Raw genomic sequence first — 12466 nt, forward strand, 5'->3', positions numbered from 1 at the left:
TTGTTTTTCTATTGATGTTCACCTTCTCACAGGTTTAAAAGTTCAATAAATGATACCATTGGATTTTAATCCTGAATTTGAACGTGTGCAGTTTTTAAAATCTGTGGAGTTGTGGGTTTAACTTCAGCAGAAATATTTCAACATGCAGGCTTTCTAAGAAGCTGCATCAACATTCTGGATGAGGACAGTGACCTATTTTTTCCCTCTGGTTTCACATTACATCTTGCAAGAGGTCATGTTTCATCAGTACGGTGTTTGGGAACGATGAAATAATTGCTCAATGTTTTTGTGTGCAATATAACAGTGTTTTGTTTAAAAGAAAAGACCAGCATGTACTTTATCAGAAAAAAGTATTTTACATTAACATTCACATAGCACATAGAATTGTACTGAGGATGAATATATCACCTGTTCCTTTCTTCTTCATCGCTGCTGCCAACCTCATCACTAGAAGAGGAGTATTCTGTGGCCTTGTTGAGCCGACCAAGAGAAGGTTTTACTCCCTGCATGGGGGAACAATATGAGTACATGAGGTCAGGTGAGTCAGCGAAACAAAGAAAAGGAGTTAAAGTGGAACTGATGAAGACAATCATACAAAACTGTTAATCGAAAGAAGAAGGTCTTAAAGGAAACACTATGAGGTAAATGTACAATCAATGTAGAAGGGGAATTCCGGTGATATTTGTGTGTACATGATTTGTGATGGTGCTGAATACGGCGCATTTCTAAATCAACATCCAAAGTTTTTTTGTTGTTGTTTGTTTTAGTGTTACCAGCAAAAGATAATGAGTCTATTTCTGCTTTATGAACTGTCTTAAGTCTGAAGATTCACATGGAGTTTTGTGATTGCTGTCAGAGGAAAATAACACTTACTTGTGTGTGTCCACTGGTCATGTTTTCTGTCTTCCTGTGATGCTGTCGATGTTGCTGTAGGAGAGGACTTTCCAGCTTGAAGTAGCCTAAAATACACACATATGCTCACATTAGTAGAAGTTATGCGGCGTGAGAATAACAGCTGGGCGGTGTTAAAGAAAACATCCCTACCAGACCGATATTAGCGTTGAGAGGTGTAATTAGGATGGATAAATGAGACCGTTTTCCAATAGTGGCAGCCTTTGCAGCCCTCTAAATAGGGCCAATAGGTTAGCTTCCTTTAAAGCCAGAAATTTGAATTGCGGAGCGATGTTGGAGTTGGTGCACTTAGCCCTGCTAATTACTAGGCAAAAACCCTGTGTCATACTCTCTACATTGTGCAGTTATTTTAGATTAAAAGACATTTTAGATGCTATTTAGACATACGACAAATTATTTAAAAATACTTTTAAAAAAGGGAAAATGGCTATTAAAACAAATGCAATGGCATAATTTAATCCTGCATTTCTAGATGTTTTGGCGCCTTGAGTACAACAACCTGTAAACACGACTCGGATATATTTTCACCTCATAACGTTGACTTACAGCAAATGTACTAGTGAGCAAAAGCTTCTCTGTTACTGTACACATCCAGCTGGGCATTAATACCAATTATTTGGAATACAGCCACACCGTTAAAAAAAAGCTGTTTAATTTTGGGCTCATATTTTCCTATCGCAGATATTATTGCATATATGTTGGTCGATACGTGCCAATATGAAAAAGTGTTTTACAGAACATAATACAGAAAAAGATGCTTTTTTTAGGCAAAATTTGAACTTGTCTGTGTGTGTGTGTGAGGTGTGTGTGTGTGTGTGTGTGTGTGTGTGTCTTTGGGTGTGTTTTAATAGTTTAACTTATAACTAAATAATTCACATTTTAGTTTAATGTTTTAGTGCGCTGATGTCAGTGAGGACGATAAACTGTGACTCCAATAAATGTCTTTGTCACAAGTGTCAAAAGTGTCCACTGCCCACGTTATATACATATAAACAATGTGAACATAAAAATATCAGGCGATATATGGACATCAGAAATTCATTATCATCGGGGCTCTAGTTTGGAGTTCTGTTTCTGGTCAACATCGTCAAATATTCATTCTTCTGTTTTTATCTCAACCGACTTATGAGGGGAAATAGTTGCTTCTTTAGCTGCTAAACGCTCCTTTCTCTCCAGTATTACCAGCTGCGTCTGTCTGTTTGGTGCTGGTTGGTGGTGTATAGTGCTTTTAGAAGGTTTTCACTGAAAACAGATGACTATTGCAGCTGAAAACAATGTTAATGAAAACATCTGAATCAAACCAGTGAAGATAAGATGCTCTAAAACCAAAACAGTGGACTTAAGATCAACCTAGAAAGCTCCAAAGAGTTTGATGAAGTTTATTTTTCTGTCGGTTCAGGCAACTATCATGTTCCACACATTTGATCTATTGTTATTATAAAAAACATTGATTAAAAAAGCTTTAATGTCAAATGGTGGTCATATTATTGCACTGGGTTAAGTACCGAGTTGTTCAAGAACCGGCTAATCGATGGTGCGAGAATTATTGTCTCTATTGCGACTACTACACTGGCTTCAGGACTGTGCTACAGTTTTGAGCACAAAAATGATTGTTTTCTGGAACAAAACAGGAAAAGGCCGCTGTTTTTCCATCACATACCAAGAGTTTCCTGCAAAGGCAGAGCGTGAGAAGCAGAGAAAATCCTTTAAAAGAAGAAACATCACCTTTGCTACAAGAATCAAAGGGGTTCATGAAAAAGTCGTAATCTTTAGAAACAGAAGGACCGCCAGTAAAACCCCTGCTTCCCAACCAACTGCTTCATCCCAGTTTCTTTTAATCCAAGATAGCATAATCAATTAATACATCAATGCCAAAAATACCCTTTGCAACAATAGAGTTGAAAGAGGTGAGCAGCTTTCTGTCAGCTGCAGAATGAGCAGATAAAGGTGTTTTACCACAGTGGAGCTGTGAGTCTCAAGGAGAATCTCTGATCTGTGGCTCCAACCAAAGCAGGCCGAGTCCAGCAGCCAGAAGGAGTGGGAGGCATCAAAAGTTGTTTCCTTCCAACTACACACAGACGACAGCTCTGAAATGCTAAACATACCCCCGACTCCCTCTCTCCTCTCTATCAAACCCGAGTAGCTACGAGAACAGCTTCCTCCCTGCCAACAGCGATAGATGAGTGAGTTTGTTCTCTCTTACTGGGCACTCGGGTAGAGTGGGCAGACTTTGGACGCATCACTCGGTGTAGTTGTGCTTTAGACACAAGTGAGTGTATGTGCAGTATGAGTCGATGAGGATATTGTTTAAGGTGTATGAGCATGTGCACCGGCTTGGATGATGTGTGTGGGCCATGCAGACTAACGTGAGAAACGGGTATGCACAAGTTCTCACACACAAACAAACAAACAAACCCCCCCCCCCTCACACACACACACAGTGAACGGTTAGTTCACTACAGTGTGGCATTCATTTGAGAACAAGGTCTGAGCAATAACAAAATGTGGCAGCCATCGTACTGGATGAAACACCATAAAACCACAACAAAGACAAGTGGTCTTCACAAAAACATAATTTCGTTTACAACTTCAATCCTTTATCTTTGAAAAGATGGCAAGATATGCCAGGAGGCATTAGTGCACATTAAAAATCAAATTCCAATTTGTTTTTGTTATGAAGGAACTCAAACAAAGGAAGCAGCTTATTGAAACAAACACGTTCATCATTTGGGAGAACACCAGAGGTGACGGAACTGCTAATTCACCTTTGCTATCCAAGACCTGAGTTTTAGAGCCTATATTTTTGTTTTTTTGGGGGGAGGAGGGGGGTAAATTTTGATTGTTCATACATGAGATAACAGCATATGAATTGAGCTCAGTGAGGAGTTGAGTTCAGGTAGCACAGACCTGGGTGGTTGGTGCTCGAAGAAGACACAGATCTTCCACTCCTATCTGCTACTGGCACTGGGCTGCCACTAGATGGAGAGAGAGACACACACAGATGGAGAGTTCAAAAACAAAGAGATACAATAAGGGAGGGTAATTGTGATCAACATTACACATGTCTATGTGTCCTAATCTGGAGTATATCCTTCACGCTGTCACTGCAATGACCCAATTTCCTCACCATTATTATCATCTGATCAAAAGTAATTATCCAAGCTAAACTAATCTGATCTACCCATTACCGGCTGCTCTAATGGTGCATGTCAATATACTATATATCTATATATATATAGATACAGATATCTATATATATATATATATAGTCTGAGTGTGGAAACCCTCTCAATAAATAAGGTTCACTCCAGCTGAAAGAATATATATGTGGTAAATAAATACCTTGTAATCAGCATGGTTGCAATAATAAATTAATTTCACTTAAGACTCATGGTATTTGGGCTGCTAGCACTATCAATGATGCTAAGCTAGCCCTGCATATTTGCTGCTCGAGGCTACCAGCTCAGGTGATGTGCAGTTGAACTAGACAGTAGGCATTCCCAAAGTCAAGAAGAAACTCACTCAATTTGTAGGCAATTAGCAGAGCCGCTGGTAGATGGTAGTTATGGAACGTACAGGAGTGCAATGAGGTTGCGAAACGTACTGATGCGAAAACTTTGTTTATTAGTAAAATTAAGTAATTATTCTCAAACTGAATGGTCATTTTCTAGAATTGTAATTCTACAAACTGCATTTAAACACATGAAATGAACCAACTTGATTCATTCAGTTTACACAGTGTAAAAGTGTGTTTCTTTAAAAGAGAAAAAAACAGATGTGTCTTATATATCTAGTCTGAGGATTTACCAACCAACTGTTCATTTTTTAAGCCATATTTTTATTCAAAAGGAATGGCTACCTAAGAATAAATAAAACGCTTAAATAAAAAAGCATTTAAACGCTGTAAAACACTGTCACTTACACAGATGGAGAAACAGATACATGTAAGTTCAATATTTACTCTCTTCTATGCTCCGTTCTGAGGTAAATATCTTTCTGTCTAGATGCTACATGATCCACTATGTTTACAAAACAGTTGCTAAAGTTGTTTGTCTGTTGTTTGGTGCAGTGGATGTAGAGTACAGTGGATTTATCGCAAATCTTTTATTGAAGAAAGATTTCTGCTGGGAAAATTTAGATAAGAGGGCTGAAAGTGAACAAAAGCAGAGTTGAAAGCAAAAAACAAAAAAAGAACCAAAAAATACTAAACTGCATCATAAAGCTGAGGGCAACTGGAGAGTTGCTGAAAGTTATGTGTGGGTTCATCACTGAGTGTGCTACATTGTTCAAATTCAACTCCTTTTTCATAAAACATATTTATTGGTGAAACGTTAAAAGGAAAAAAACATTATAGTCAAGTTTTTGGAAGTTTGTGACATAAAGTAACAAAGTCACCATCTTATATTTTGTCACACAGATAATGGTAGCCTAATACTTTCAGTAGCATCCAGATCACATTACGAACTATTGATACATTAGCTTGAACAATATAGTGTTTTCCTCCAAGTAGCCTCAAGTTGTGAATATTTTGGCATCACAGGTATCAGTTCTCGACACATGTCTATGACATAGAAGTGCTGTACCTTGAAGAGGCCCTCTTGTGTCCCATGACGAGCTCCCTGCAGTAAAATTTTGAGGTAGTGCGTTCTGGGACCTGGAAGATACAAAAGCATAGTCAATTTAACAGATTGAATAGAAACACATGGATAATGGACACAAATATTATAATCTCCTGGTGGTATTAATAGCTTGTTTCACTTTTGATAAAGAGCTATTTAAAAGGACCTTACATCTAGCCAAGAAGCTAATTATAGAAAGGTTTCCTGTTATGAAACTTTCATGCACAGAACATTTACAGTGCTGAAAGGCCGTAAAGCTGAGTGCAATAACATATTTTATAACCCACAGGGAGATATTTATTACTGCGAATCTAATGAGAACATTTGGTTTTGGTATTTCTTAACAATTCACTGTTGCTCCTCTAAACACATCAAAGCCATGTCCAACTTTTACATTTAGTGTGGAAATATTATCTGAGTCAGGGGTATTTCTCAACCTTCTCTGGGCATTTTTTTAAAATTTTTTTTTAACAATGTTGCATTCATGATATAACAACAACAGCTTATTGTGAAAGTATTGTTTTTTTCAACTGGATTTTTTTTTTTTTTACATGTAAACTCTCAGTCCAACCAACCAGCTGGACACCTTTTGACCTCTCATCTCCTGGGTCACATGACATGGTCACTAAGAGGAAGACACACCCAGCAGAGCAGGAAGAGAGCTGTGGGAATACCTATCATCCTTCTGACAAGCTGCCCACATCCTGCGTCATGCAGAGGCACAGGCACAGAGCAAGCTTGGTGTCTGTTGCTTCCTGTCTACTACTGTGGCAAACACACAGAGCTTACAGCATTGTGTTTCTTAAATTCAGAGCACGAAAAACAACACAAAACCCTGAGTGGGGATTGAGGAAAAAAAAAGTCTTTCAAGCTTGAGCATATTGAGACTATTCAGATGGTGAATTATCTGAATTCAGACAGTTGTAAAAAAAAAACCCCTCATAAGTGCTTGGCTTTGCTGTTGGTCCCCTTAACATTTTTATAGCCACTCGATTGGTTTAAAGCAGCTCCAGTCACCATTATGCAAGAGAGAGTTTTGAGTTATTAACTGCTCTATCGACTCCATATGGCCTCCTGTTAGTTCAACAACATAGCAAACATACAGCTTTACTGGCTCCCCTCCTCTCTCTGTGAAGTAGTTATTAGTTGTTTTATCAAATCCATATGGTGTTCTGTTTGTAAATTCACCTACAAGCATATTCTGTTTGTAAAACACTTATCAGGGGAGCAGCGATATTAGCGGGGAAGGGCAAATGAATGATGCGTTTTTGAGTATGCAAGGTGTGTTTGCAGTCAGGGCCACTTGATAACAGACCTTGAGTTAAAACACAGCCTCCCTTCCCATCTCAAGCGCACACACAAACTCGCACAAAACACACACACTTTCCCCAAAACACACAGACACAGTATACCGACCTCGTGCTGTGTGCACCACATTCTTGTATGACCGGAATACGAGATGTATAACACACACATTATGCCAAGCTCATGTGATTCAGGCTACACCCTGTCACTGGCATGACAATAACAACAACTTCCTCTTTCAATGGCAGCCAGAAACACAAAATACACATTAGTTCAATTTATGCCTGATTTATGTCAGTCATCCAACCGGCTGGAGCTGTAACCTGATGTGTTGTTGAGGAGCTAAAAGAACACATCCAACTCACTTTAGGTGGAGTCTCCGCAGAGTCCCAGAAGACACTGTCAGTTGGAGACATGGGAGAAAACGGGGACAAGGGGGAGATGGCCATATCTGACATGGAGCTGCTGTGAGGGGCATCTCGAATCGAGCGGAGATTGGCACTCTGGGGGAAAAAAATAAAAAATAACAGTCATCTGTGACAGCAAATGGCATTTATGTGGCTAAACACTTTATGCAACATTACCCTCATTATCATAGTTGCAAAACAGCATGATGTGAGATAATTGTGTACCTGGTTGAAGTGAGCTCTCTGCATGGCTGGGGTACAGGGACTGGAGCTGCTTCCAGAGCCCAGCCTCGAGTGCATCTGGCTGGGCAGACCGGCAGCCAAAAGCAACCTGGCTAAGTTTGATTCCTGGAAGTCCATCTGAAACATAAAACACAGCAGACTGAATCATTTCTGCCTATGTATGCGTGTTCCTTGAAGCATAAAACATTTGACTTACTCCTCCATCAAAGCAGATCATCTAAATGAGATAAGAATGACGGTTATAATCTTCTTCTTTTTTGTATTTTTGAATGTGTTTGACCATTTTGGAAGCTGCAGTTTATGATGCAGTTGAATTGTATGCTGTTGTCCAAAGGCTTGTTTCTTTCTGTTTATTTCTTCCACCCCATTTATAACAATGCAAGTCAACTTTGGCTTTGTATATGCACCACAAACCACATCAAATAACTGGTATGAAAAATTAAACTGCTTCTAAATACACTTGTATATATAAATATATTTGTATTCAAAATGATTACAAAATGCTTCACTTCAGATTTTAATGGTTATACTGTATATCAAATAGCATATTTCTATTGTTACAAATGTAGAAGGCGTATCTTATTGGTGCTTTCCTCTTCTATGGTATAACATACTGCAGCATGATGTTAGATGCACTGATGGGCCTTTTGTGCTATGAAGTTTAATATGATCCAACTATGACTCATCACCTTTGGAGGCTGATACGGTGCATGAGCCATTGTGGGAACACATGACTGTCCTTACTTTACAACACAACGCAATAGGCGTGTGCCCTGTCAGTGACATCAGTAACATTTTTAATTTGATTACAATTGTCAGCCCCACCACCAGTTCATGTCTTGTATCTCTATGCTGTCCTTTTCTCTCTCTGCTCTCCTCTCACCCCAACCGGTCAAGGCAGATGGCCGCCCACCTCTGAGCCTGGTTCTGTCGGAGGTTTCTTCCTGTTAAGAGGGAGTTTTTCCTTCCCTCTGTTGGAGGTTTTTCTCCCTTAAAGAGGAGTTTTTTTCCCCTCCTAGCTTATGTGGGAATTGTTGAATTGTTGGGTTTGTCTATATAATATTGTAAAGTTCTGCTGTAAGGACTTTAATGTGTTAAGTGCCATGAAATAACCTGTGTTGTGATTTGGTGCTATATAAATAAAATAGAATTGAATTGAATAAAACAAAAAAAATCATAGTAAAAATGGCAATATTCCAACTTTGTGACTTGATGACATCATACAGTTACGGTATGTTGTACAGTATGTATGCAACTTGCACAAAGCAGCAACAAGTACGGTTGAAAGTTTCCACGGTGCCAACATTAGCTTTAGAAAGAGGAGCGACTTCAGTGGTGTGGAAGTGTTTCCAAAAGATCAGATGTACAACAAACCACAGGAATATGCTTTTACTGAATAAATCAAGGCAAAGTTTTACATTTATGCTGAAATATAAAACTATAATTGTATGTTGCAATTGTATGCCCGTTAAATTAACAATAACATATTTTTCAATATATTGTCATATTGACAAAAATATAATTATCACAGAAATACCCTTAAACATCATGGTATTTTAAGGTCCATATAACCCACTCATTACACCCTGTTGGTGGCAATTTTTAATAATAAATCTTAGGATTTGGAGCTGTGCGTTTTTTTGTGCGAAACCAGTCATCCCTCTGACTGGCTGTTGGAACTTCTGGAAAAGACACCTGTGGTTTGTCACATCACGCCCTACAGGTAAACGAGGTCAATCAGCTGAGAAAAGGATGAAGTGGCCAAACCAAGTACATAAAAAGAGAGAGGGGAAAAAGACGAAACAACTGACTGAGGGAAATAAAAGAAAAACACTCATTCAAGTGCGTACAAGAAGGAAAGAAAGACAGAAAGATGTGAGGTGTGGAGGTGATACAAGGTGCTCCACGGCTGAGGAAGGCCGGGTTTACCACTGAGCGCTGGCTGTTTGCAGGGCGGCTGGGCGAGGCAGCAGCGGCGGCGGCGGCGGCGGCAGCAGCAGCAACAGCAGCAGCAGCAGCAGCTGTGTTCCCACTGTTAGCTTTTAGCTTTTGGACAGCTGCCACAGACGTTTCTCTCTGCCTCTCTTTCTCCCTGTGTCTGTGGTCGTGCTGCAGCGACAGGAGCTGGGTTTGGTCCTTAGGCAGGGTGCGGTGGGATCTCCTACCCGCTGAGGGCTGCTGATGTTGAGCCAGAGGCTGGGGCTTGGCTTGTGGCTGTAGCTGAGGCTGAGAGTGCTGGGCCTTATGCTGAAGCAGCTGTTTTGGAACTCTCTATGTAGCACACATGAAAAGCACACATAAAAACTGACAGAGCCTGGAAGCGTCCACATGGAATTGGATATACAGTATGTACACTGTGTTGTAAGCTAAAAATGCAACACTTGAACAGTTTTTTTTAATGCTTCTGAGACGATTAAAATGTTCATCAATTACATAAACAAAGTAGAAAAACAGCTGATCAATCGGCCTGTTCCTGACTGAACATTAACAACAACAGTAAAACTATTATTAACTGTTGAAATGTACATGAAGTCAGTGTTCAATACATCTAATCCATAGAGGCGTGGTTAGATCTGGGACTTAACATGGTATTGCTCTCACACAAGGTCTCTCAAATTCTGAAGTGACAATTTATTTAATCTTCTAACAGTATATTTCATGGGAATAAATCGATAACATTAAAACATTAAACTGCTGATTTCACCCAGTTGAAAATTGTCTCTTGAATATGTTACTTCATTTGATTTATTCAATTAAATTGGTAGTTTTTGCTGGATAACTGTTTTGATGAAGTCTACTTTACTGAAATGATCCAATCCAATTGAGTTGGGAGAACAGACTGATATACACTCATTGAATTGCACTTCAAAAGGAAAAAAAAAAAAAAATCACTTCAGATACAAAACACAAGGGATGTGTTACTAAGTGAGTCAAGCTGTTATATTATCAGTGAAAAGTGAAGGAAACTGAGATCTAACGGTTGAAGTCTGATTGTAGTGTGCAGGCTGCTGGAAAAATTTACTATACACTACAAACATTGACATGTCTGATCCGCTCAATGCTATATTTATAATATACTGTATCATATATACATGTATAACTACTTGCACACTAATTATTTGAAATAATTGTTTATCCTAAAGACGGGCACTTCTAGGCTCTGATGAAACTGACAGGACAAACCACTGATACAGCACAGATACCTCATAAAGCAAACATTGAATCATGATGCTACTTATGACAAACTGAAGCTGAATAACTGCTTGATGTAAAACATTAAACCCAGATATGAAAACATAAAACTGCAAACAGCCCAGTGCTGGCAATGAGGCTTGGACAAATTGACTGACAGCATCTGGTGCTGGCTCGCTGGCTCAGGAATCTGATTTGCAAGCACAACCACCTCCAGAGAAAATGCAATAAAAGCAGAAATAAAGAAGCACTAGTGTGATCTACACATCTCAGAGCTGATTTTCTTTGGGTTACAGCTGTCTTCAGCTTTTTTTTTTAAATTTTTTTTTTTAAACAGAACCAATAAACATTTCAAATTGGCTGGAAGAGGAATAATAATAATAAAAAAAAGACATTTATTTCATTGATGTTGCATTTATGTATAGTGATCAACAATAAAATAATTTAAAGTTTGTGCAGATCAGCCCCTAATAGAAACTGAGCAGCAGGTTTGAAGCTTCATCAAACCAAAACACCTATACATGCATGAAACGTTACAGCAGAGTACTATACAGTAGAGCAGCACAGGTAAACTCTGGTAAGTTGTGTGACGACTGCCAGCTTCTACTTTACAGTTTGTATACAAACACTTTCATACATTAAAGGAAGCTCACAGACTACCACCACCACTGCTAAGGTAGCCTTTATAGGTGATATTTATGAAATCACAAGGAGAAATGACACTTTGTGACATTCTGTCCACCTAAGAGCTAACATGGCTCCCACATGCTGTTTTCCTCATGTTATTTTCTTGACAATGAACTGAAGAACAAATTGAGAGACACACCGAGTCAGTATACTCAGCATACTTTCCTAACCTTGTTCAACTAAACTGTTCTTCAGCCATGGTGTAACAGTTTTTTTGGACCTCGGGAACAAGGCCTGTTCTCACAGCAACATCAGGAAACACACCACGTAAGCTGTCTGCAACAGACCATCCAAGTCATCACTGGATAATTGTGACTTAAATAAGAACCCCTAATTGCTCTATTTGGTACCGGACATAGTGATTAAGACTGACGATTACAGATCAAGTGACACACTGACATTATATAAAGTTATTGAAATAATCACATGAAAACTGATTTTTGTTGCGAGTAGAACATTAAATGCAGAACTTATTGTGGAACCTAAATAAAGACAAACATTTCCATTAACAGTGAAGGGCTTTTTAATGCTTTTATGGTCGCTCGACCATTTGGAACAGATTTGCTGGAGTGGATAGAGTAACAGCATGACAGACAAATAGAGATGAGATTCAGTTGTCCAAAGAGCAGTGGTGGAAAGTAACTAAGTGCATTTACTCAAGTACTGTACTTAGTAACAATTTTGGGGTCTTCGTAATCTCCTTGAGTATTTCCATTTGATGCTACTTCCTGTCCACTATCGATCAGAGGTAAATATTGTACTTTCTACTCCACTTCATTTATCTGACAGCTTAATTACTTTTTAGATGAAGCTTTAACACAATGGGTAATATAACAAGCTTTGGAAATACATTGTAAAAGATTAAACCAATGGTTTCCAACCATTACATCTTCATCTTACAGAAGGCAGCGTGGAGTTGGGGGTCACATTTCAGATGTCAATGAGTTGTTAACAACTCCAACAAATAGTGATTTTTCCCTCTGAACTTCTCACATGGTTTCATTTCATTAAATCTTCAAATGATCTGATATCTCTTAACCCTCGTGTTGTCTTTGGGTCAAAATGACCCGCAGCTGTGTTCAACCAATTTCTATTTTATTT

The 12466-nt window shown here is 38.9% G+C and overlaps 1 protein-coding gene across 5 annotated transcripts in view; it reads right to left on the reverse strand.

Moving 5' to 3' along the window:
• The window catches only part of LOC138628879 (mitogen-activated protein kinase kinase kinase kinase 4), a 65704-nt gene that overhangs the window by 15177 nt on the left and 38061 nt on the right, over positions 1-12466 (reverse strand). For 4 of the 5 annotated variants that reach the window (XM_069712190.1, XM_069712191.1, XM_069712189.1 and 1 more), the window contains 7 exons: positions 9416-9757; positions 7469-7603; positions 7202-7339; positions 5496-5566; positions 3820-3887; positions 874-959; positions 409-503 (listed from right to left, as the gene is read on the reverse strand). In XM_069712190.1, the coding sequence (XP_069568291.1) occupies positions 409-503; positions 874-959; positions 3820-3887; positions 5496-5566; positions 7202-7339; positions 7469-7603; positions 9416-9757 (935 nt within the window). The remainder of the gene's footprint in view (positions 1-408; positions 504-873; positions 960-3819; positions 3888-5495; positions 5567-7201; positions 7340-7468; positions 7604-9415; positions 9758-12466) is intronic. The other variant, XM_069712193.1, reaches the window with a different exon arrangement.

Source organism: Brachyistius frenatus, unplaced genomic scaffold (genome assembly GCF_029030835.1).
Source record: "Brachyistius frenatus isolate BFR_SWC_R1_liver_20210118 unplaced genomic scaffold, ASM2903083v1 Contig_107, whole genome shotgun sequence".
In the NCBI taxonomy this organism is placed as follows: domain Eukaryota; kingdom Metazoa; phylum Chordata; class Actinopteri; family Embiotocidae; genus Brachyistius; species Brachyistius frenatus.